This window comes from Protomyctophum parallelum (genome assembly GCF_964188405.1).
Source record: "Protomyctophum parallelum genome assembly, chromosome: 11".
In the NCBI taxonomy this organism is placed as follows: domain Eukaryota; kingdom Metazoa; phylum Chordata; class Actinopteri; order Myctophiformes; family Myctophidae; genus Protomyctophum; species Protomyctophum parallelum.
In genome coordinates, this window is record NC_139707.1 from 33,997,368 (window position 1) to 34,025,364 (window position 27,997).

A 27,997-nucleotide genomic window follows, 5' to 3' on the forward strand; every position below is an offset into this window, starting at 1 on the left:
GGAAAACTCATAATTATAATGGATTGCATTTTTATAGCACCTTTCTATGCACTACGTGCTTACTCAAAGCACTTTAATTATGTCCAAAACTGTTACTCTTCAGGAATAAAGGCAAACGCATAAATTACAAAAGTAGCAGATCTACAAGCTCAAAATTGCAGGTCTGCTAATTGTGTGTGACACTGTAGTACGATCAAGTAGGGCGTTAATTTGCGAAAACATGAATAAAAAATGACATACTGTAAGAGGTTTATTCCCGACAGCAGCCATATACTTTTCATGCTATTTAAGTTTTTCTTTTGGTGACATTTTGAACTGTACCTTGCTTATTATTTACTTGACAAACTGACAGATCTAGCAGCAGCAAAATCCCACTAATTGATAGGCCGCCGCGTCAATCGTGCCGTGCGCACGATTGACGCGGACGGCATTTCTATACTCAAAATGTAATTGTATTTGGCAAGGTGACCGGTATCGTATACATAATAGGGGGACTTTTCGAGAAATGTGTCTCGCTCTGTGCACATTCTGCACAACGCTATGACAAGCCTTATGTAAATGAAGCATTTATTTCCTCCCTGATTTGGCGTTTGCTTTGGTTAGACGCGCACAGGTATCATGCTGACAGCAAAATCCACTAAAGTCATACCCCCCCCACACACACACACACACACACACACACACACACACACACACACACACACACACACTGTAAATCATTTAGCCGCTGACAGAGAGACGCCGGCCGACGTGCTTCTGAATTATTAAATGTGCCGTCCTTGAGACGGGAAGGAAGAGAGATGTCAAGGATGTCGGTATTGTGTTCCTTTTTTGGGGGGGTGTGGGCGGGGGCTGCGTAAAACCTTATTTGTTTTGTAATTCCCCCCCCCCCCCCCCCCCCTTTCCCCGGTACCAATGTGATTGATTTGACATTGGTACCGGCCGGATGTTTTCTCTGTCATATAATCTACTGTTAACACCACACGGCATCGCCACAATTACACCACTGCATGATTTGGTATATTAGATTATTAGAACACAACATAACTGACAGACAGTGCTTTCTTCTGTAGTGCAGTATAGCTGTCTACACGCTGTTAATTCCTGCTGTAACGATCCAATTAAAAGCTTCTCTTCTCTTCTCTTCTCTTCTCTTCTCTTCTCTTCTCTTCTCTTCTCTTCTCCTCGTCTGGACACTTTCTTACAATTCCCACCTAATAACATACCCCAAAACATGGACGGCAGATTGCAAATGGTAAAGAAAAAAATGAATAAAATTCGGACACATGGGCTGCATAATTGCCGATACCAGGAGAGAAAAAAATAGAAGAAATAATTGACTAGTATATGTGGCTCCTCTCGTCTCTTCTCTTCCCTTGAATATACCGTTCTCTTAATCTATTCCCCCGCCATAACATTGTCCATGGATGGTTTCCATCTTCTGTTCTTCTTCAAGCCTGGCGAGCTCTTCCCTCCCTAACCCAGGCAGATGTTCTTTCATAAAACAGAATTAATATGTATCTGTGAGCCTGCCGTCGTCTCATCTCCTGCTGCAGTCACACTCATGGCCAGAGGAAATGCGGTGTGTGTGTGTGTGTGTGTGTGTGTGTGTGTGTGTGTGTGTGTGTGTGTGTGTGTGTGCGTGTGCGTGTGCGTGCGCGCATGTGCCAGTCTGTGTTTGAAATTGAAATACCGCCGTATCGGTCAAGAAACCTTGTATATCCGTTTTTCAACTTTGTATGGCTTTTGTAATGTGGGTGTCCTACTTACGTTGTCATGCTCTAGTGTAGAATAAAAGTATCAAAAATAGCCGATCTGATACGACACTGAGTGAGCTTGTAGAGATGCTATTTTTTGTTATTTCTTTAAACACATTTCTTATAAGTGGTTAAGAGTGTCTATAGGTTTTACATTACTGGAGTTTTCAATACTTTGTACTTTTACTTCACATAAAATATTTGATAACTTTATAGATTTTGATTATTTTTACAAAACATGAATTAACGACTTCAGCCACAGTCACAATGTGTCACATCACCTACGTTTACTTTTGGTACTTTAAGCACATTTTGATACCAATACTTGTGTACTTTTGCTCAAGCAAATGTAGAATTTGGGGCTGTTACTTGTAACCTTGTAACAGAATATTTGTAAACATTTCCACCACTGGTTCCAATTGGAACAGGTTATTTTTTTCTTCCATTTCCTGAAAAGTTACCGTTTTGGACATACACGTTTTCCGCCCGAGGCCGACAAAATAGTGTATTCCATGTCCCCCCACCCCCACCCCCCCTCCCCTCCACTGCCGAGCATGAGAGAGAGAGAGAGAGAGAGGATTGAAGGAGAAAAGAGGCAATGGACTGTTGACAGCAATCTGACTGCAATCCATCAGTGTGGGCCTCAAATTGTAGTTGCAAAAAAAAATGGCACAAAACATTTCATAATAACTCATACATATTCATCTGCCAAAGCCATTCCTATTAACATACAGTAAAGCCCCCCACCCCAAATAAAAATGCCTATATGAACCCGTTTTATGAGTTATATCTCAATTTTGCGGTGTGTGTGTGTGTGGAGACATCCTATATAACGGCTTGTATTAATGTATTTATTTATGATTGTTTTTCTCTCTCTCTATCTCATTTCAGTTGTTCTCCTGGACACAACCTCCGTGCTGGGAGAGCTGGGATGGAGGACATACCCAGTGAACGGGGTAAGCTCCAGATACTCATAACCATCCATACCGGTAACACTGTCGCTTCACAGCTAGAAGGTCCCAGGTTCCATTCCCGCTGGGGACGCTGTGGGCGTAGTGTATCAAAAGCAGAAGGATATGGATGGGAGGGTGTCAGAAGCAGAAGGATATGGATGGGAGGGTGTCAGAAGCAGAAGGATATGGATGGGAGGGTGTCAGAAGCAGAAGGATATGGATGGGAGGGTGTCAGAAGCAGAAGGATGGGTTCCCCCTCCTGTGTCTTTATTGTGAATGTGTTTAGAGCAATCAACTGAGGTCAAACGCTATTGATCCTAATGGGTCATAACGGTTAACATGTCTCTCGCCCCTCTCTCTTTCTCTCCCCGAGGGGACACACACAGATAAATAAGGGGACAGATAATGAGGTGAGGTCTCTAAGGACCACGCTTCCCTTCCGTCTCACTCCATTTATGCCCCCCCCTGCTCAGTTAAGACATGCCACTGGACTGGGTGGGACTGGGTTCATTGAAAGGCCAGAGTTTAGCTTGATAATACCCCGTCCGTTGCACACATCGACTCCCAGTTCCCAGTAGTTCACGACTGATTTCAGTCATTTGGATACTTAGGAATTATGCCACAAGCAATAGGCCAAAAATAGCCAATCTACAAGCTCAGAGCGCAGAGCGTTGTGAGCTTGTAGCGAGGCTATTTTCGGTTATTAGCTATTTAAAGACTATTTAAAGTGTTCAAACGTAAATTGGTCAAGTTCACAGTGTGAGCTGCTTGTAGGTCTGCTGTTGATTGTTAGCCCAGAGAACAGGGACTCTAGGGCAGGGCGGCAGTGGATCAGGAGGTAGAGTGGCCGTCTTGGGATCTGAAGGTTCTGGGTTCGATCCCTGGAATCTCCTCCTTGTCGGAATTGTCCTTATATAGCAAGGCATTATGACTGCAGTCCACTTACCATTTAGCATTCAATTGACTAAATGTGAAAATGTAAAAGTGAAATATTTTTATTTTTGTGAGACTACCAAGTAGCTTATCGTCGTCCGAAACCTCTTATCTCCATGCAGTTATAGTTATAGTGCTCAGTGTGAGTGGCCCTTTTAGGCTGCTCAGCAGTGCCACTTTAGGTCACCCAGTGGTATTGCAGCTGTTCGTACCCCAAACACACAGACATACATACACACACGGCCAGTCTTTGGCGTGTTTAGAAAAACACAATGGAGGGAGAGAGTGGATGGATGGATGGATGGGCGCACATGGCATTGTGAAATATAGACAATTCACCCTTTGTCAGACTTCTGTTTGGTCCCTGACTAACTAACCAGCAGGCTCATTCTGTCTTGTTCCGCCCTGGTTCCGCCTTGTTTAAGTTGAATTTGCTATAACATCATTTTTGAAAAAAAAACAAAAAACAAACATGATATGCCCAGTCACCATGCTGCACCTGTGATGTTCCTTTTTACTGACACCAAGTTGAAAATAAGAATTGAGTGCACAGAATATCAATACGAAGCAACTGAAAAAAAAAAAAAAAGTTATTTCAATGAAAGTGGATGGAGAGAGAGGATTTTTGTCCAACCACGAAACAGCAACCAATGGGTGCGAAGAGGGGCACAACCACGGGCGGGACTTGACAAAGGGTGAATTGTGGAAGAAGTGCTCACATTTAGTTATGGTTGTACAGAGGTACTGGCCTCAAAATAGTTGCACTTAAACTATGTAACTTTCCTCTTCTACCCCGGATTTGAACCCGGCTTCCGCCATGAGTACTGGCACATTTTACCATTGAACCAACAGAGCCTGTCTGCTTGCTCAGCGGATGAGCAAGCAGACAGGCTCTGTTTTGTTTTCTTGTTGTCCTTTTATTGATGCAATCATGGTGAAGTAATGGTTGGTAGCAGAGCATCAATATTTTGTGATAGATATGGACAATGCATGATATTTGTCTTCCTGCTCCTTTCTTTTCTTTTATAGAATATGTAAAAAAAAAAGTATAGGGTGAAAAATATATATATAATCATTCAAAACCACCACCACAAAACAATTGCATAAGTTGTATTTTAGCCTACTATAGTGTTGCATCATTCTTGCTCAAATGTGAATCACGATTTTCCTTCACAAGAATTGTAATTCTCACACGATTTTCATTTTTGCCCTGAAAATATTCATTAGTAACTAAAATGAATTGGACAGCAATTGGATTGCTGCACGATTCTTCACAAAATAAGATTGCATAGGTCAGTGTCTCAATCTTTCTTTTTTTTTCTTTTTATTAATTGTGCAGCACTACTACTAGGCCATACCCAGGGATGTGGACAGTCAAAGTATTTGCAAACGTTGGTGTCTACTCTACACAGTAGGTGTATGCTTATTGCTTAGTTAAACTTTGGGAGACCAAGTTTGTCGTGGTCTTGCATGTTAACTCTTTGTGTGCCCACACAACACTTTCAAAAAGTGACCCAGGGTGCCCAATGTTATTTTTGTCATTTTCTTATTTTTTATGAAAATCACAAAAAGAAAGTTTTTTGTTTTGTTTTTCAAAGACGTCCAGTCGTCCACAGACGGCTGCAGTACTAACTTTGGGGCAGGCCCGTCTAGAGTTTGAATGGACAGGTATCGGTCAAAAGGGAGACATCGAAGAGGAAGGATGGATGGGGAAGGATCAACCTGAATGTCAGAACCTGTTCTGGGTGTCCATATGGGCTTAATTGCTACAGCAGATCACATTTACTGACATCAGATGTCATAGTGATGTCACGAGACCTTAGCACCATATATGGGGGCTTTCCCCTGTGGGGATTTTGAGTGAATCACTGACAGGAATTGCACGTTTTCATAGTAAATGCGACCTTATGTCAAACAACAACAATTCAAGGGGCTTTATTGGCATGAGAAATCATATGTTTACATTGCCAAAGCAAAAAGTGTAACAATACAATAAAAACAAAATGTTATGCGCAATAGAAAGTCAAAATCTCCAATGAATCAATTTATATGTACCAAAATCACTCGATGCAGATGCAGGCCAATACACACAATGATTAGTAGTCTTTAGGGTGGTTGTGTTCCATTTGATATCCTTCTCCTGTCCCAGCAGCTCACAAATGTTGCTGCTGTGTTTGCACATTGTTGTGCTGTTGTGCAGCACTTGAGTAAATGTACTTTCCACCACTGCATATAGCAAAGTCTTGACAACAAACTTTGACATGGTGGGATCACATCAGTCTTCATGTGGTGGTGGGTGGGGGGTGGTCCGGTCCTATATAGGCTGTCAGTGGGCCGTGAGTGACGCGCTGATTGAAATGGTCTGGCTGCATGGCTGTGAAGGCGTCGGAGCGCAGAGCGCCCAAAGTGCCACTTGTGTGTGTCTGACAGATCTCTGCTCCCCCCCTCCCCCCCACGCCCCCGTGCTTGACAAGGCTACGTCCCCTGTGGAACCCCGTCCATCCCTTTATCCATTCCTCATGGGTGAGACCACCACCACCTCTCTCTCTCTCTCTATCTCTCTCTCTCTCTCTGTCTACTGTCTACTGTCTCCCACCCCCTCCCTCGAGGGTTTCTAAGCGTCGACTAGACTTTTAATTTTCCTGTGACAGCTTTGGTCTCCATGCTGTCCATCTCTCTGTCTTACTCCCCCTGTCTCTGTCTTAACCCTAGAACGCTGAACATACTTTTTTATTTTTATTTTACATCGCTAAACATGGGTATATTTTACCCAATGTAAAATATTCCATAAAATATATTTCTCATCAAAATATATTGAAGTACAGCAATACATGGCAACTTGAGGTACTCTTCTTGAAATATCATGGGGCGGGGCGGGGGCTCTCTCATGGGGGCAACACCGGGAACTTCTCCTTTGGTCCACCCATTATTGGGCCATGTGAATCTTTCTTTCTTGGGTCCAGTAAAAATAATGTATTTATAAATAAAAATAAATCCCATTGTGGGAATCACTAAACATGGGTGAAATTTACCCGAACACCTGCCTGTAGGCAGGGAAACAAAACTACCTTCTATGATGTCACTGAGCATCATGAAGGTACTGAAACACCCAGTCACCTCAGACATCAGCAACATTATGAAAATTGTCCGTCCATCAGAGCCGTTCGTCCAATGAAAGCTGTCTGGGAAATGAAACCAGGAAATATTGCGATATATAGTCCAATACACGCCAGACAGACCAGTCCGCAGCAGCTCCGGCGGGTATAGCCACCGGAGCTGCTGCGGACTGGTCTGTCTGTCTCTCCCTCTGTCTCTCTCTGTCCGATGTGGACCTTGTTGGGAGTGTACAGGTGATTACATCATGTAGGTCGCGGTGGTACTCGCCCACAGCGCTGAGAGACAAGGAGACGAGAGAAAGAGATAGAGAGGCACGTCTATGGTCCATGATTAAGCTGTCAGCCTCTCATCTCCTCTCTCCATTGCATCTGTCTCTCTGTCTCTCTGTCTCTCTCTCTCTCTCTCTCTCTCTCTCTCTCTCTCTCTCTCTCCCTCTCTTTCTCTCTCGCTCTCTCTCTCTCTCCTTGGATTGGCCCACATTAATATTTCAGGTGAATGAGGTGAGAGGGCCTCAGGGAAAAAGGGAGAGCGAGAGAAGGTGAAGCACGTCTCCTCTCCTCTCTTACCTGGGAGCCTGTATCCCCATGTCGCATTAGCAGTGGTGGACAAGTAATATTTTTTTTGAAATACAGAGATGTAGAAATACTCTGTTAGGTGTTCTCTGGCCGTGTTTTTTCTCTAAATTGAGGCTCAGATTGAGGTGATTGAACTGTGCATTAGACACGTCTACTCACTTATCAGGCCAAAGCGTGCAGGGCAGCACAGTACACTGTCTGTCACACTTACACGGCGAAGGGATGGCAGACCCTGGCAATATGCCTGGTCTGTATGGATATGTGTCTCACTGTTTCTCAAACGTAGGGCCAGGGGGAACCACCACCAAGAGGCTCCAAATGGAACAGTAGACTGACTACCTAGTCAGTCAGTAAGACAGTGAATTGTTCCCCTTTACTATATGGTATGTCTGGGTAGTATGCTAGCAGCAGAATAGAACGGAGGCGATGAGGAGGCAATGGGTGGGTAGTTAGGTATGGGGTTGAGGACATAAACGGACATCTGTGGATGGTGGTGGATTTTGCGTAAACGATTGAAATGGCTGTGCTGAAAAGTAGGGTGATGATGCATTTGAATGGAGGTTGGAGCACACAGGTTGTAGGCCCTCCTACATAAGATAGAAGAATATGGAAGTAGCGAGATGCATTACATAATTACCTGCACATTCCATAATTAGAAAAACAGACATTATTCGATGTTTCTCTGTCTTTCTCTGAGAGGGGGGCTAATCTCCCCGTCAAACCTCCCACCTCCCTGTCCCTGATCTGTCTGTCCCCCATTATTCTCTTCCCCGCTCCGGCTGTGCTCACATCTAAGATGGTTGTCTCTCTGACTGGCTCCCACCTCTTTCCCATTTATTCCATCTTATCTCATCTCTCTAGCGGCAGGAATTATACAAAGCAACCTCGTCTATATATTACTACTGCAAAGATAAGGCACTGGACGACAGGGAAGATGCCATTTGACTGGGCAACTATGGCCCCATTTAGACGGTCTCTAGATAAAACGACAAAACAAAATATCAGATGTGCCTTCTGTTTAGACAGCATTTTCGGGGGTTGAAACCGAGACAAAGTGAGACCTACTTTCTGTGAAAAGTGAGAACACCACGGTACTTGATGATGTTTTCTGTTCTTTTTTTTTCTTAAATGTTTTATCCCACGATTTTGTAACCCATTTTTGTGCCCATGCGTCCCCAGCAGTTCTGTTCTGACCTTTAGCATAATAGCCAAGGCTCAAGGACGTACTCAGGGTGTCTTTGGGTCAGATGAAGTAAGCAGGGATGACCATTTGGAGAAAAGTTATTAATTGTTAATCATTAGGCCTTACCGATTAATTACTGATTCATTGTTAAGGACCCAAAAAAAGAAAAGAAAAGGGGCATCTAGTGTAAGTTACAGGTATGGTGCATGTGATATGAAATGTGAGCTTTCCATTATCACAGTAATCCTTAATCATATTCCATCATATCCAAGGGCTTTTGGAGATAAATTTGACTTTCAGTTTTGAGCACTGCAGATGGGAGGTGTCTGTGTCTAGCTGATGCTCGTTGACGCTCATTAATCCATAATCTTATTTTTAGCGCTTACCATTAAGTGGTTGAAGGACAGGACACCTTTGCTACTCAAAGAACAGATGAGGAACCAGTAAAACATTTATAAAAATGTAACGGGGCAGCCGATGAAACACGTAGTTTCGTGAGCCGCTGTATTGTAGAAATGTCTCTTTCTGCTTCATTGTGGCCACCACAAACTCTGTTGTGGACAGCAAAGTGTCTGTAAACAGTCCTGGCTGTCGTTTATTTATCTATTTATTTATCTATTTATTTCTCTGGAAACCATTACTGTATGTCTAAATCGGTCACTTTTCAATTGCAGACCAACTAGGCCTGTCACAATTATTACATAATCATGATTTGAGATCACAAATATCTTTTGCAATTTGTAATTTTATTGTAAATTATTTGTGTGACAATTAATTGACAACAGAGAGAGAGAGAGAGAGAGAGAGAGAGAGAGAGAGAGAGAGAGAGAGAGAGAGAGAGAGAGAGAGAGAGAGAGAGAGAGAGAGAGAGAGAGAGAGAGAGAGAGAGAGAGAGAGAGAGAGAGAGAGAGAGAGAGAGAGAGAGAGAGAGAGAGAGAGAGAGAGAGAGAGAGAGAGAGAGAGAGAGAGAGAGAGATGCTAGAGACTGCAGTGGTAGCAGAAGTATAAGTAGTAAAGTTATGTATCATAACAGTTTGTTCGAAACGGGAACCACACAATTGGGTGGTTCATCTTGTGAACGATATATTTCGGCGTGTAGTTATCATGAACATGCGTAAGCTAAGAACAAAACCGTGGAATATCTATATAATGCATAATACATATAAACTATACATACTATATTATACTATACTATACATACATACTATAAAGTGCTATGACTACATAAAATGCAATTCTGCTGTCTATGTAACATGCTATAAGTCTGTATAAAATTATGTCTGAATGTGGAGCGAATTAAGCTCACTGTAACCTGTTGAGTAACCAGGACGATCTACCGTGGTCAACCGCAAGTGCGAAATCGTCTCCGCATTTGAGTAAAATGGTTTATCCCCTCCTACTAGTAGTAGGGGAAAAGTACAGTTTGAGACTGCGACAAAGTGCCGCTATCTCAAGCGAACTTGAGCCATATGAGAGACACCACCGGCACTGCCTTGTCGAATTTTGTGAAGTTCGCTTAGACAACTCAGCCCCACTCGAGTTGCAACCTGAGCGGGCACAGAATAGTAAATGATGTTCTGGCCAGAGCATTTGCCCTGACTTCCACTCAAATGCAAATCACAGCACGTCCTTGCACAAGTGCACTGGCCAATCTCAGTGCATCCTTACTCAAACGCGGTGGTGATTCTGCACTCGCTGGTCAACCCAAGATGACGCAAAATCCCACCTCCAAATGTCAAATGCACATGCCATATATTAATCTAAATCTGAAAAGCAACTATAAAAAGCTGTCACATAATTGTATTGGAGTTAAAGAAAAGTACACGATTTGCCACTGGGATGTATAGTGGAGTAAGTATGAAGTATGACATAGATTTCATTAATATAGAATATTTTTTTTGTTATCAAATGTTTTTTATTTTAAGACAAAAATCACAATAATACACGTTAACAACATGAATGACTTAAAGAAAACAAAACACATATAAAACAACACATAACAGCAAAAGCAAGGAACACAAAAACAAACAATCCCACCCACCCCTCCCCCCCGAGACCAAAGATGCCACAAAATGTCATTACTCCTACTACTGTGCAATGGAGACAAAAAATAAATAAATAATGATAATAATAATAATAATGATTAAACCATGCCCTTAACCAAATCTGCAATACCAGACCAAATCTCAATGTTTTCCTCTTTTGCACCATGCAATCTTGCTGTAGACATCTCTAGATAAATTATGTCTAGAAAGGTCAAAGCCCATTGGCGAAATGACAATGTATGAGGCGGTTTCCAGTGCGAAGCAACCATCTTATTTGCGGCCGTTACGCCAGCAAAGAAGACACAAATACGGGTGTTATTTAATGGCAACTGGGATACATCATTTAATAAGAATAGAGATGGGGAGCGTGTGATGTTAACTTGTAGAATAGTCGAAAGGTTAGTAGCAACCAAATTCCAAAACAAGACACTCGGACACTCCCACACCATATGAAAGAATGTATTAATATAGATTTCATAGACATAGATTTCCTAATTCCGGGCCTGCACTTTTCTTAGTGTAATCTGATCTGTTCTTATATCCAACAACCAGGGGTAGAGGAAAACAAATAAATTAAAAAAAATCAAATCCACGTAGAACCCAACGTAGCTCGGAGCATTCGTCCTGGGTCCTAAGCTCATTCACCTTCTTACAGAAGCCCCTTTGGGACAAAACACTGTGCAACCTATTTAGTCCTTCTGGAATACAGGTGTGTAGAACATTTAAATCGAACGATCTAAATAAGCGAATGAACCAGTGTGCACGGTCGGAGCTGCTGTGCACTCTGCATGGAGGTATTGTGTAATTTCTCACCTGTACTATGGTGGCATTATTGGATATTAAAATTAGATCTGGAACCTGGAATTATCCTTAAGTACAGTATACTTGAGTAAACGTACTTAGTGCGTATTGGCCCCCGTGGCTCTCTTACAATAGATGTAAATAGAATTTGTGCCTCTTTATGAAGGACATGTGTGTACACACACACACACGTACACACTCGTACTCGGTTCTATGGGGACTTGCACCTTTCTGCGTTGCGATGCTATTTTATCGGCGGGGCGAGGAGACAAAAGGTGTGTGTGTGTGTGTGTGTGTGTGTGTGTGTGAGAGAGACTGTGTGTGTGTGTGTGTGTGTGACTGTGTGTGTGTGACGGTGTGTGTGTGACTGTGTGCGCTCCTCATCAAAGAGCCTATTGTGGCTGCATGCCGGAGACCCAATGGGCCTACTTCTCTCTCTCATCGACAGACGTCCGTCATCATCTCGGGACTCCACAGTGTTTGTGACTCATCAGTGTCAATAAAAGCCACTGCTGTGCAAAGTGCCGTCCTTCTCGACGCGCACAGCAGTTAACTTTAGCTGGAGGGAGGAAAAAAAGAAAGATTGTCGGGTCCTTGAAAGACGCTGATCGTCTCTGCAGTGTTGATTCTGTTGACTAAAACTGAAAAATGTTCGTCGACTACCTTTTTTCGCAGATGAAAACTAAATAAAAACGATGACAAAATATACTGTCTATCATCAACAAATACAAACTAGACTAAAATGTTAGGGAGTGACTAATGGAGAAGAAATCCAGTACAACTAAAATACAAGTCATTTTATGTTTGGTTCACTCGTGTGTGAAAATAACAGATCTACAAGCTCTCAACGCATCACATTGCGATGCATTGAGAGCTGCTTTCTTCAGCCTGAAACCAAGTGTAAAATCAGGCATGACGCGATCAAGGCCTGCTAAAATACATTGTAGACTATATTCTTATGATATTCCAAATTTTATTTTTCTCTTCCCTAATAAATTCATGTCCTGCTTTGTTGTAGTGTCACACAAAAGTGACAAGATCAGATCTACAAGCTCATAGTGTGTCACATCGTGTATGTGTGTGTATTTGACTCCATACAGTACATTTGAATATAGGATTTTGTCAATTAAAGCGTGTGTGGGTTTTGCAAAGATTTCACCAATGAAACGAAGACCCTGTGACTAAATATTAACCACATCGGATCCACTGGAACATAGATTATTCTTTATCCCCCATTCTCTGAACAGTACCGTACAAGTTTTGGATACACAATGTTTCCACCAGACAGCGTGGATTATGTTTCCAACTCGAAGCATTTTTCCGGCATCATTAGCAGGCATACCAGCCTGACCTGTCGTGGCTGAATGGAGTCTCTCCTCTCGCCTCGCAGGATAATTTACCACCCCTTCTTCTGTTTACCATGTTCACCACGGGCAGAACGGGGATCAAACGCTCAAAGCGACATTACCTCGCCATCTTTTAGAGCTGTGCGTGGCACTCGGGTGAGGCTCCTCTATTTCCTATATTATCACAATCGGATTGAAACCGTGTACTGTTCCTTTTTTATTATTTCATAAAAACATTTTAAAATACTGGAAATATGGGATCTCCAAGCTCTTGCAACACGTTGCGATGCGTTGTGAGCTTTATTCATTATTACAGCTATCACTACTTTTGTGTGACACGCAAATGTACTTACTTCACACATAATGAAGTATAGGATATTCATTTACAGAAATTATGTAGAAGGTTTCTGCCTGACAGCAACACAATGATTTCCCAGAGTAAATATTTGCTCACAGCCTTTCTTTGTGCAGAGATGGAAGAAATACGCTGAGTTCTTTTAAAGTAAAAGTTGCGATACCAAAACGACACATTTAGCATGCATGTACTGTACAGTATATTGACTATTAAGCTAAATTGGTTCATGTATGTTGTGTAATAGTAATCTTATCTGTCCCTGGAACAACATATTTTCAGATGGGGGTTGGCGGCCTACAGTACGTATATATTATTTGGGGTCCTTGACATGAAAACGTTTGAGAACGACTGACATTTTGAGAAAACTGTTCATTTAGATGGCATTTGTAAAATCGTCCTCGGATCTAAATGGGTTAGTTAATATTGAAGTTGCCTGGTACTGAGCTTTCCCCATGATTTCCTCTTTAATTAAACATATTCCCTGCAGGTTAACTGCGATAATCCCATAAGAGCGTCAGCTGCTAGTGGGGCTTACCATCTACTTTCACCATAAAAAAATTAGGGATGCTTTGATCAGGGTTTTTGGGACCGATACCAATCACTGATTGTTTTTCTCATGATTGGCCGATACTTATAGGTCCGATACCGATACTGATCTTGTGAAATGTTGCAAATCTTAATATTTCCAAAATTATTATGTCAAAACCCACGTCAATATGTCCCTGTGTGTGTGTGTGTGTGGGGGGGGGGGGATGTTTAGGCCTGTCACAAAATGCTAAATGATATTATGCTCTATATCTGATTGACATTTATACCACTTAAATGGTGTAAAAGATCAGTTTCTCCAGATCACCGATCGCTGGGCGATTATCAGACCACCTCTAAAACAAATCCAGCAACGAGTTCTACTGAATATAAATCGTAATCAGCCCTGCAAATTATCGCTGATCGGATATTGGACATATCGTGCTGTTGAGTGTCTAAACGGTCTTGCCCAAGAAAGTTAGACGTTCCAACTGATCCTGTTTACACTCTCCATGCATGAATCGCGTGTTTACGATTTGTCGAGAAAGGACACGCTGGCGTCGTTGTCAGCATTGGGTCGTTAAAGCAGGCTGTGCTCCTCGGAGACGAGCAAAGTGTGTGTGTGAGAAAACATTCATCCATTGACAGTTCTCGGGTTTATGGGTTCCGATAAAATATTGCAAGACATACCGTCTAATATACTCATATAACAATGATGTCCTCACTAATATAGTACGGCAAATGTGTGTGTGTGTGTGTGTGTGAGACAGAGGGAGTGAGAGACTGTCCTGTGGTGTGATTTGAAGCCTGCTTGCTGTGTTCATCGCCACCTCCATTGTGTTCCTCTGGCAGTATTACTGTGGGTGTGTGTGTGTGTGTGTGTGTGTGTGTGTGTGTGTGCATGCACTCGCACAACTGTCCTAGGGTGTGAATTGAAGCCTGCACACCCACTGTCCATACCTCCATTGTGAGTGTCTACCTCTGGCATACAGCGTGCAGTCTCTCCCCTCTGCGTGACTGTGTGTGTGTGTGTGTGTGTGTGTGTGTGTGTGTGTGTGTGTGTGTGTGCATGTGCGTGCGTGTGCGTGCACACACACACTGCTCTCTGCTCTCTGATAACAAGCCAGCCTGCTGCTTCCAAAACAACAGGCTGTCTCTGCTTAATCTGGATAAAGAACCAGAGAGAGAGAGAGAGAGAGGATTGTTTGCTTCCTTTGTGCTGCAGACAAACCGTCGACATCCCACCGACAGCCTGTTAAACCTTGACAACCAACACGACCAGAAGAAAACTCAGAAATAACAGCCCCCTGCGCTTGCATGCACGCACGCATACATGGAACGATTGTGTGTGTGTGTGTGTGTGTGTGTGTGTGTGTGAATGGTGAATGTAATGCACAATCTCTGTAAAATCAAATCAAACTTTATTTGTATAGCACCAACGTGCTTTTAACGTTTGTGTGTGTGTGCGCGTGCGTGCGTGTTTTCTCTTAAATTAACACGCTATATAGGAATGTCCTGTAAAAAGTGAAAATAACCTACCGGTATCAACAAGCCCATCGTCATCAAACTGCCACCTAATATATCCACTTGACTTGCGGTGACTTTAGCTGACAATAATACAATGCTGTTTAAACAGACTCCAACCGAGAACGTGGACCCCCGGAAATGCTTTGGCCATGTCTCGCGATTTTTGGACAGAATCTGGAGGAGTAATGTGTTTTTAAAAAGTCGGCCTCCTGGTGGCACTATAACAGGCCGTTCTTGAACATTTGGGGCATCCAGTGAGAGTGTGTGCAAAATTTGGCATTGACCGGGTTAACGGTGCCGGAGATTATCTGGTAACAGACGGACGGACGGACACACGCGCACACACACAGACGGACAGACACACACACACACACACACACACACACACACACACACACACACACACACACACACACACACACACACACACACACGGAGTGCCTTCGGCCTGGTGGAGACAATAATAGAGAAAATATATCATAAATTAATACTGAAACCAGATCTAATCATTAAGGAAGGTTTTGCATGTACTATGTATAAACTCTTAATTTACATTTCCCATCCAATCGGTTGCAAAAATAAAATACAAAAATAAATACAAATAAATCGAACCCATGACCTTGCGATCAAAAGGCAAGTGCTCTACTGACTGAGCTGCCCGGACACAAATAGCAGTAGCCATAGCAACTCTGAGCTTGTGGGCCATATCTGAAAGGATCTGAAGAGATCTGCCTAAATACCTACATTGGATCCATTGGAACACGGTCGTCATCGTCCCCCGTCCCCCCAGTATAGGCCTAACCCTTTTAGGACATTTTAGACGTTTTGACGTTGTCTCTTACTGACCTGTCTGCCCATGAGCATGCTTAAGCAGCACTGAGGGGAAAAGCCCTTAATTGGCTTGTTTCTTGTCAGGGGGGCACGCCGGGGCACCGCCGCACCCCTCCCCAACCCATTCTCCCTGCCAGCGCACAGCGGCGCCTGTCTGACAGTGAGAGGCGAGCGAGCGTGACAGGGGTTTCCGGGGGCCTGAAACCTTGCTGAGCGAGAGAGCATGTTGATGTGCCACATTTGGGGGAGAGAGAGAGAGAGAGGGATGCTCAGAGGGATGCAAATGGAAAAGATGGATAGAGAGAGGGAGCGGGAGAGGGTTATCAGAGCTGAGAAGTAGTTGAATACATGAATAGTTTGAGGAAGTCATGAGGAGCTCTTGATTTATTTCATCTCAGGTTTGATGCGTCCACTTTTGAGCCTCGCTGTTTAAGTGGCCCAGGTAAGACAAATGGAGCATGCTTGCGTGTGCGCGCGAGTGTGTGTGTGTGTGGTGTATTGCAAAAGAGTGAGTGTAAACCAGACCAGAGGAGGAAGACATATTCTCAGACAGACATACTGACATGCCCAATTTCTGCTCCATGGCACGAGAGTGTCACATGGCAAAATAGCAAATCTACAAAACCTTGTGGCCATAAAAAAACAATCCGGTTGAATCCATGTAAATAATTTGGGGGTCCTTGCCATGAACATATTTGAGAACCACTGGTTTAAACAACCCAAATAAGCAACTACATTTTAGAAACAAGGTAAAAAAATAATAACTACCAATATTTTATAGCTACAAACTATTGAAAAATTATTTGTAGCCAAAGCGACAGTTGGACGCAACCATGACGATGATCTTGAATGCTCTCACGTGAAACAATTAGGAGTGAGGACTGCTGCATATTAATGTCTGTCTGTTGTTACCCAGCCTTCACCGTAGGGGTCCCTCAGGGCTCTATACTTGATGTAGAGATTATATAAAGGAGGGGACCATCTGTGTGTGTTTGTGTGTGTGTGTGTGCACGCCTTAGAGATATTAATTTAAACGGGAACAGTGTGAACAAAGAGCATTGACTTTATGTTTGTTTTAGCAAATTGCTATTTTCCTGTGAGTGTGCATGTGCGTGCGTGCGTGCGTGCGTGCGGTTTCATCACACTAACAAGATGAATGCTGGGCGAGGCAAAATGTATTCAATCATTTATGCATACAAGTCACTCGGTGGTCCTGATAAGTGTGGAGGACACTGCATTTCTATGGTTCCCTGTTTATTGGATGCTCGATTCATGATATAATATTCTACTTTTTGTTGTAAGAAATATAGATCCCATTTCTTACAACACACTGAAACGCGTTTTTTAGGTAGACTGCTGCTGTGGATCCTAAAACAGTATTAAACAAGACTCCTAAGGGGCCGTTCACACCTCTGTGTCTCCTATGTCTTCTGTGTGTCGCAAGCTCGCAATTCATTTTCAATGGGAGTCACATGGTTTAACGAGACAAGCTTGCTCCCTGGCTGTCTTCTGCCCTCCTCCCCCCATGGAACAAGGTTGTCTCGTCAAACTTGTGACTCCCATTGAAAAGGAATTGCGAGCTTGAGACACACATGAAGACACAGGAGACACTGAGGAGACAGCTGTCTCTTAGGTGTGAACTGTGAACGGCCCCTAAGACTACTACAAATAATGAAGTATAACATAATTTGTGTCAAGTTCAGCTCCTGTCTTGGATGTTTTTTGAGGGGCACTAGTCCCTCCTATGCCCAGCTTTTTCATGTTTTTAGTTTTTACACGGGAGAAAAACCCTTCTGCTGTAAGAACTGTGACAAGAGCTTCACTACGTTGGATAAATTGCATCTCCACACCGGAGAAAGACCTTTCGTCTGCAAACAGCGTGACAAGTTTTAATCGGATAAGCCACCTGAAGATGCACGAGTGCACCCACACCGTAGTGACGCCTTTCGTCTGTAAACAGTGCGGTAAAAGTTTCAGTCAATCAGATAATCTGAGGAGACACCAGCGTGTCCACACCGGAGCAAAACGGGTGGTAGCCTGGGGAAAATGTACATAACATCAAGAGTGCAGCGCAGCTCCGACTGCATGCGTCGGATATAGCCTATATTTGCATCTTTATGTCACTGGCTTCCATTGAAAATTAATGGTACACTGTATCTTTGGATCTGCTCGTGTGAGCGCAGTATATGACCCAGCGTGCCTGCTCTGAGCTGCGGTCCACTTTTTTTTTGTCTCTACCACTGGTTGTTGGATTGAATAAGATCAGACTACCGTAAGAAAAGCGCTGGTACGGAATCCTTTAAATAGGCCCATACTATAAACAATGGCAGACAATCATAGTCAAATAGGGACGTGTTAGGGTAAAAACCCATGATTCAAAGCATTTTTTAGTGAGTTGCCTGAGGCCCGCTATAATCAACAGTTGGTGTGTGTGTGTGTGTGTGTGTGTGTGTGTGTGTGTGTGTGTGTGTGTTTGTGTGGGATGATGATGGTTGATTGAAACATGACTTTTCTCCAGGGCTGTCTATAGAGTGTTGTAATAGCTTTGTGTCTGGCGGGGCAATCGCAGCGCTCCATCAAGCTCTGACACTTCCATTTGTCGCACACACGCACGCACAGAGACACACTGTGGTCAGATGGAAACGTGGACCCAAGCACAAACACACACACACACACACACACACACACACACACACACATGCACATGCACACACGTGACACAGCGTTAAAGCACATGCATACAGAGGCAGACAGAAGTGGCACACTCTTGTATGTACTTTACCTCTTAATCCGTATTCTAAAGCCCTAACCACACCAAAGGGTCAGGACGGTTTTAGCGTTGTCCCTGCGGTGTGATATGTCTTGTTGCACGTTGACCCACGTTGACCCTAGTGATTCAACCCATGGAATTCAATGGCCCAAACCACAACAAAGGTTCGAGACGGTTTTAGCGTTAACTCCTTGCAACCGTTTTTACCCTAGGAGTTGCATGGTGACCCTTTGGTGTGGTTAGGGCTTAATTCTCGAAAATAGCAGATCAACAAGGTCACAACGTGTTGAATCACGACGCAAGCAATACAATATGAATACATTGTAAGATTTTCCCTTATATTGGCAATATGGATTACCAGGCTGGAAAGTGGTTAAATGCAGCCAGATTGCACGCACGCACGCATGCATGCATGCACACACACATTAATTCAGTTATGGGTCTATGATAGCTCTGTATGCTAATTCAGCGCTATCAATCATGCGTCCTATACACAGTGATTTATGGTGCTTTATAGTACCAGGGAGATGTGGTCTGGTTAATGCTAATATGAAGCTAATGGATGGAATTGTAGTTCACACGTCGCTGTTTCCTTCATGTCTCTGTCGAGTGGAAACCTCATAGGGCCAAAATTGTTGACTTTACGGGAAATTAAAAAGTGAAATATAAGATAACCTGTGTTCTAATCGATCGAATGTATAGTCCTTCAGCACTTGACCTTACCTTGATGACCATGCAGTCTTTTATGCAAAGGTTAAAATGTACCTGTAGATTAGCATGTCTGTACCTGTTATCCTACTGTATACTTTCAATGTAAGTAGATTATGATTTGTTGTTTAGACTGATGCTATGTGCTTGGTTTACGGAGGCATTACTACTGTCACTACACTGTCACTCTCCGTAAAGAGTGTTAAATGCCTACATGTAAATTGAACGTTTATTTTTTTATTACATTTTTTTTGTTACCTTTTTAATACTTGGTTCAGTATTCATAACATAACATTCACAAACAGACTTAAACACTTTCAATTTCAGATGTTTTCAACTAGAGCTAAACTAGCTGATCTACAAGCTCACAATGCGGTGTGGGAGCTTGTAGGTTACAATTTTTTGCCACTTTCATGCAACACCCTTGTATGACAAAGTAGGCCATTCATTTACGAAATCACGTAAAACGCTGAAAGGTGGAGATACGAGGTTTCTGCGGGACAGCAACAATATGTATGAGTTTATGTTATGTGCGTCATATGCCGCTGCCGTGCTACATCTACATACATCAATTATTCTAAACACTCATGAAATGACATGAAATGATTTACTGTGCTGCTCATGTCTATATTCTGTATACACTGTTCCTTATGCATGCATAGTTGCATACCCTCCTAGACGTGGTGTGTTCTACCAGTATACTAATGTGTACATATTCTGTACACTTAGTACATACATTGCATAGTACATACATTGCATTTCTTTTGCATTTTTCGCCCCAAAACATCAGAAAACAGAGAAAATCTGGATATTTATAAATCTTTTAGCATTAGCCTAAACCATAGAGTTATAAAGGATAGAGGTCGGACTGCCCGGCCCCCTGCTATTCATTTCGATGGAAGTTGCTCAGTGGTGTTTTGAAGCACCCGGAAGAACGCTCTACTTTCCGGATTGTTTCGATTTGGACACCAAGATTTTGTGTCCAAAATGCGGAAGAGCTCAATGTTAAACCCCAGCTGTACAGGGTTTCCTCGTGCTAAATCCACGGGCCCGCTGGCCAGCCTTTCTGGGGGCTTGCCCTAAACCAGCAGAAGAAGTTTGTGTTGTGATCATTAGATTTCTGGGTGTACTCTTCTTCGTTGAACCTGGGGTCATTCACAGGCTGCAGTAGAGCGCCCTCTACCACCAACCACTGAAATCACTTGTCATTTGCCAAGCTATGAGTTGAGTTAACACAAACTTGTACACAAACTAAATAACTTGGAACACTTTCTTTAATTGAGTGAAAAGAGACTTGTATTGGACGACAAGCAGTGGTGGAAAAAATACTCACATTTGTTACTTAAGTCAGGGGTTCTCAGCGTTTTTGGCTGGGGACCCCCGGAAATGCGTTGGCCATGTCTCGCGACCTCAAGCTCGTAGCATGCCACCGAGTGGCGTGCTACGAGCTTGTAGGTCTGCTATTTTTGAAAAATCGTAAAAATGTAGTGCAAATCTTTGAATATATATTCTTTCAAATTATTTTAAATCAGGTCTAAAGTGGTTAAACTAAATGTCAAAAGGGTGTGACATGACACGAGTTTCTCAAACATTGTGCTTCCCACTGTTCCTCTGGGCCTGTGGCTCTTTAATTAGCCTTTCTCTACTGCCTCCCTGTTGCTTTGGCAAAAAATAATTATATGGAAATTAATAACTGATATTTTCTACATTTTTTTATTTCCATTTGCCTCAAGTCATTCTGACTTTATACCAAAAGAAAGGAAAAAAGAAAAGAACGAGAGGTTTGGGCCGCTATGCAGCCCTCTCTCGCACCACCAATCCAACCAATCTGTCAAATGCTGCATTCACACTAGCAGATGCAAAAGAACGGTACAGTGGGTACACATCGTATTCTTTGTATCTGAAGTTGAAACCAGCTCTACGTTTTTGCAGCTTTGCAGCTGGATTTGTCTTTGTATCTTGTCGCTGGCTTCCTTTGAAAATTAATGGTAGATTGTATCTTTGCATCTGCCTGTGTGAACGCAGTATTTGTCATATCGTGTCGGGGGGCTTTGTCAAATTTCACTTTGTGCCCATAGGCTATGGTGTTCTCAGTATTTGTCTACCTTGTCCCTTTTATGCCGGAGTTTGAAGTTGGTCAGTCACATATAGGATAGGCATGCATGCACATGACCAAATGTGGGCATAGTGGTCATGCCCACCCTCTGCATAACCAGATCTCAATATAGTATGCCTATGTGGGCACTTTGGGAAAGTTAATTTTCTTAAGGAACTAGTTCAGTTCACAGTTCAAAAGATTGTGTTTTTTGGGAAAACAAGCTTTATTCAACGGCCCATAAAAGAACCGATGATAGCATTTACAAAAAACTTCCAGGCGAAAGCAAGTAGGATCGTCCGCCCCTCCAGACAGCCTTTGTTTACGTCGTGGACACATCGCAGGTCCCATACGTCGCTGGAAATACTGGCAGTCCCTGCCAATCAATGTGTTAAAAAGCAACACGACGTGGGCGAGCCAGTGAGGAAATATGGGAGGACCTAGTACTGTGATCGACATGTGTTGGATATAGTTTTAATTTCATGTTTGATAGTAATAATATTATAATTAAAAGTCACTTGTTCATGTACATCTTGCAGTGCTCTGACTAGTGCACATAGATTTCTCTTGCTAATTATGTAAAAAAATAAATCATATAGTTGAGTTGATACTAATTGGATGTTTTCATAGAATATCTGTTCAAGAACTATAATGGGTTGCTCTTACTGCAGCCAGAATATTCACACCACTGTTGTTAGTGGTAACATATTAATAATATTAATATTCACACCACAGTTGACAATCAAGGGTGTGAAAAAGGAATAGCCCAGAGTTCACATTGCAGATGAAACTTAAAATTATATTTTAACGCTGCATTACATGCTGTTTTCTTTCATGGTTAACTTGTATCTGAGTATTTTTTGGGTAAATGTAGGATCAGAAAAAAGGTATCATGAATGTTCACCTCTTATATAAAGTTCAGGTTTTCTGTCTGTCTGTCTGTCTGCGTGTGTGCGTGTGTGCGTGCGTGGTGCGTGTGTGCGTGCATGCGTGACAGACGGCAAAGACAGCGTGAAGTCATGCATGTCCATTAAGTCTCAGAATTCACAGGCCATAGAATTGTTGTATAATGTCTTGCCTCACTTCCTGGCAGACTTTGGGTTTAAATGCTGCACACTGGAGTCAATGCAGACACCTGACACGCTGACACCTACATGCCTGGAGAGACAGACAGACAGACACGACAGACATGACAGACAGACACGACAGACCTGATAATAATGCACACACAGAGGAGTAAGTCGCAAACGTCATCTCAATATGATACAATATAAATTGAGTGACATCTTGTCCCAATCATTTTTATATCACCTCACGCCCACAGACAGCCTATAAACATGAATGACATTGATCTTGATTACAAATATAATGGAGAACTGCATTGTTGTTTCTCTAGCAGATTTGCATAACTGTTTAGTCATTAATAGTGATAGTAATTTTGCTTGTGCTTTTGTGTCTAGCATTGAGTCACTGTCAACTCTTGTTTGTAGCGTTCTCTATGGCAAATACATTAATTGGATGGCACCATTTAGGTTTGGCAACAGACAATGTTAGCGTGTTCAATCCCCTTGCTCATTAGCCTTCTCAACATTTGTGTTGATGCTTCTGTATCATTGTCTCCACTGACCGTCCGTCCGTCTGTTCGTGTGTCCATTGAAATAATTGAAGCCAATTCCAATTATTTGTAGCTTTGTATCTTTTATAGCAGCTACAAACGTCGAATTTGCTTCACATCACGTCGTCACGTCACCTCCAAAAATGAATGGTAGACTGTATCTTTGCATCTGCCCGTGTGAACGCAGCACATCACTACACACTGCCACACACACACATTAGTCTTCTTGGGACAAATGTGACCAAATGGTGGAAGGGGGTCCACTGGTGGTCATCTCATCTGGGGGTCAGCTGGTGCTGTCCCGGGCACTTCTGCACGCTGGTACAAATGATAAGAGGTCTCTGCCCGACAGCTAGTATTGGCCTGCGTTTCTGTAAAAAGCATAGAACACAAAAAGCTTCAGAGCTTATTCCCATTGCGGGCCTGATGCCTCTCTTACTTTAAAATATCCACTTTTCATCCCTCCTTACACCCTCCCATCCCCCCCCCCCTCTCTTTCTCTCTGTGACAATGGAGTTCATCAGACTGTAAAAACAGCACAGTGTCTGTTTCTACCAGACAGACTCTGACATGCCACACTTGTCTTCATCAGTGGCTCCTGTGTTCCAGCTAAGGGCCAACAGTCTGGGGTGGGCCCCTTGTCGCTGCATGGCGTCACTGGCATGCATGTCACTGCCGAGACAAATTATTTGGGGACCACTTGTTTTTTTTTGGGGGGGCAGTCGCCCTTGTCGGGCGGGTGAGCAAGCGAACCACCGGGAGAACGAGTGTCCTCACCGGGCAGCCCACGGCCTTGCGTGTCGCAAAGCACATGCACAGCACCTGCTTGGTGTGTGTGTGCGCGCGCGCCTGTGACAGTAATCTCATAAGCAACTCAATCACTATTGGCATCCCAGATACCTGTCTGTCTCTGTCTGTCTGTCTCTCTGTATGGGATGGCATAAATAGATATGCAAAGCGGCCTGTTTGACCATGCATGGCTTGACTCGACTGAGCCAGCAAGAAAGTGTGTGTGTGTGGTGTGTGTGTGTGTGTGTGTGTGTGTGTGTGTGTGTGTGTGTGACTGTGTGTGTGTGTGTGTGTGTGTGTGTGTGTGACTGTGTGTACGTACTCGCACGCGTGTTGTCAGTGGAACAGAAAAAGGGAGACAAGACATGAGCAGAACATAAGACACGGGGGGGGGGGGGGGGGGTTATCGGGCATCTGCATATTTAAAATGTTGTTAAAACAATACACACACTTAGAATATCTGCAAGCTTGAAATGTGACTTTCGTGCTTGTAGATCTGCTACTTTTGATGTTTTTTAATCCTGAATCAGAATAATGTAGCTATTTAAAGGAGTAGTGCACCCAACAAATGACTTATTGTCTATCGATTACACACCCCATTGAGCCTTGAATTCATGGAGATTTTCTATTCCTTTTTTTCCTTTTTGTCAAATTCCTGAGACACTAATTTGATGACTGGGTCCTTTTGGTCAGTAGTACACTCTTTGAGACTCTTTGGTTGCATTTGGATTTGCACACTGGGAGCACACTCACCTATTACAGTAGTTTGTAGGCTATCACTCGTGTGCGATATAGTGCGCTATATCTGAACGCAATGACTCTTTGAGTCTCCTATCGGAGCCGGTTATCAAGTTATTGGCTCAGGAATGCGACAAAAAACAAACAAGAAACTCTCCCTGAATTCAAGGCTTTATTTCATGGGGGCTTCATGTGTAATTAGTAGGGGTGTAACGACACATTTTAACAGCGATACAATACGATACATGGACGATATTGGTTCATTATGGCGATACGATACAATTCAATGACTTGAAATCGATACATAATACATTAAGGGCTCCATTTTCATCACCGCTAAACCCCTTATCCCTAAACTTATTTGCCTTTTTTTTACTATTTTGCTAAACATTTTTGAATACCGGTAGTTGAAATTGCCAGTCTACAAGCTCACAACATGTCAATGTAGATTGGCTAGTTGAACTACTCAAAAATGTTTTTCAAAATAGTTTAAAAAAAAAAGGCAAAGAAGTTTAGGGATAAGGGGTTTAGCGGTGACGTTCTTTTAGGGAAAGATTTATTATTGTGGATATAAATTCGTAAACACAGTGATACTCTGGCAAATACATGGACATTGTATTTGAACACATACTGCGTGGACACACCCACGCCTTGACATGAACACAGATAATACACACATTTATCAATAGACCAAGCTATATGGAATGGAAAAGTAATTAAACTTAGTGCTTAGTTTTGATAAAATGTATTATTTCCATTTCAAAACGATACGTTACAAAGTCAAACGATACGATATTATATTTACTGTTTACATATCGTTATACTCCAAATAAAATCGATATTTCGATAGTTACTATCGTTACACCCCCTAGTAATGAGAGAAAATAAGTCAGTTTCTGGGTGAGCTACTCCTTTAAAACGTATTTTAACAAAATAAACTAACTTACACTGCACCTTAAACTTGAACAGGGTCTGTTCTGTACTTGGTCTTCTGTTTTCAACCCTCTTCACCCAAATATCTTTGTAGAAAACAACACTAGTTTGGTTATTTTCAGGAAAATGCCGTAGCTGTACAAATGTGATAATTTATAGAAATAGCGTTTGTGCTTAACGTGTGTTGTCCTGTCTTGGAGCAGCTTTGGACAAAAAAAAAAACCTATTATTTTGTCCAGTGATAGATACCAGCAAATTATTACATAGTAGATTAGATTACACTGTATTGATCCCGGGGGCGGAGAGGAGCAGTGAAGCGATAGCCATGATAATACACATTGTACTGTAAGGTGGATAGCATAACGAATGCAAGATAGTAGCATTATAATAAGTCAGATTCACTGCCTCCTTGTACATCCTCTTTTACATTCTATGCTTTACTGCGGTCTTCAATGTTTTTTGGGCCAAGCACTACATATGGTATAGCATTGTGTTGCAGATTAAACTTGTTCATAGATTGCATAGAAAGCTTCATATACTTGCTTGACAGCATTATTATGTTGGATTTACGTTCATGTGTATTTTCAGACATTTAACCACTATTTTGGGGCAGAAATAGGACTGAAGTGGTTAATGTTTTTTTTCTTAATAATAATAAAAATCTACAAAGTAACTAGTACGTTTCATATAATTGTAGTGGAGCAATAGTAAAAAACAATCCCTGAGATATATACAGTACAGTAGTGGGGTAGGAGTAAAAGTATTGAAATGTATAAATACTGAACAAGTGCAGTACTTGGGTATGGTACTTAGTTACTTTACACTACTGCATTCCAACAGTAGGCTATAGTACACAAGACTATAGTACGCACAAAGTACAATATTAGACTCATTAGATTTCGGTCAGAATAAACCATGGTGGAACCATGTTTTTCAGCATAATATCTGTGGCCTGCTCCATAAAGAAAGACATTGATTTCTTGTGGGCTGTGAATGATTATTTTGTTCATTCCACCAGCCTGCTGTTGTCAGTCAGCCAACTTCACACATCTTCAACTCGTCTCTCTATTTTTGGCCGTTTTCTTTCTTTGTCTTCATTTCCCATCTTTATCTCTCGCCTCTTTTCCCACCCTCTCTCTCCTCTTTGTTGTGCTTATTTGTTCCCCTTCTCATCGGGTATTATGTGTGGCAGTGTGAACAGTTGGAGGTGACATTTTCATCATCTCGATTCCCGTTGTGCCGCATTTGGAGCGGATTCATATCGGATCAGATTCACTTTGTCACTTAGATGCACTGGTTAGGTATACATTGACGAGGAAAAACGTACGCTTGGATGCTCCACTACAATAAAAACACAATAGAGTACCTACAGTAAGTCACTCGTTCATCCCCTGGGCCACAGCCGTTTTTCTCCATGGAGAAACACATTGAGTCATCTTAAAATCGTCTCATATTAGAATTGTTGTCCAAAAATAAACAAACTGTCTCTGCAATATTGTCAGGGAGGTGGCTCTGTATCGTTTACGATAGTCAGTCGCTCATATTCGATACAGTCTGTATCTGGCAAAACTTTAATTAATGTGGCGACGGTAACATTAGCGTTTTCTCGCCGTCAGTTGATGCTTCATATCCATGAGTCAAACCGCCGGGGTAATTTGTTTATTTTTGAAACACAGTTCTTATATGATGTGATATAAGAAACACAGGTACTTTTCTGATTATTTTCCTGCGTTTCTCAGACGTTATTCCAAAAACCAGTAGCAGTCTCCAGGGATCTTTACCCCCACTTGACTACAACACCATTGGTTAGAGTGCTGGTTAGATACTTTTTTTGTCTTCCGCTGTGCGTTCGCTGTGAACCTTGACAAGAGGTGACGAACGGCAGGCCGGCTGGGCTAGGGCAAATGACACACAAGTCAATGTCTGTGCAATACTTCTACAAGGTTTTCTGTCTAGAACGTGGAGGAAGGCAGACACATAAATTGCTGCGGCCACCCGAATGGAGAATACAAATGCTATTTTCAGCCATTGTTCGTTCAATTCTTTACCCAGCCAACTGGACATGAGTTTAATACAAAGTACAATACCACCCCCAGGGCTCATGCGGGGATGACAATAACGGCCAATATGGCGTCACTCTGATAGCACCTTGCGGGTTGATTGATGGCTCTCAGGCCCACGCCCCGGTCGGCTTCTCATTGGCTGTGATGGATGCAGAGTTGAGACCATCACCGCATCTTTGGATTTCATTCGCTCAAGGCCGCCGGCGGGCTCGCTGCTGATCGATTTTAAGGGCGTGTTGTAGAGAGGGTCAAGGGGTGCTCGCTATGCGTGCGCGTGCATGTGTATGTGTGCGTGTGTGTGAGTCTGATGAATATCTCCCCATAGACCAGAGACAAAA

General features: G+C 42.6%; 1 protein-coding gene across 1 annotated transcript in view; it reads left to right on the forward strand.

Moving 5' to 3' along the window:
* The window catches only part of LOC310867207 (ephrin type-A receptor 6-like), a gene marked incomplete at its 5' end in the record, with an annotated part of 252,731 nt that overhangs the window by 16,515 nt on the left and 208,219 nt on the right, over positions 1-27,997 (forward strand). Inside the window, 1 exon segment of the mRNA XM_083777088.1 lies at positions 2,649-2,713. Within this exon segment, the coding sequence (XP_083633214.1) occupies positions 2,649-2,713 (65 nt within the window).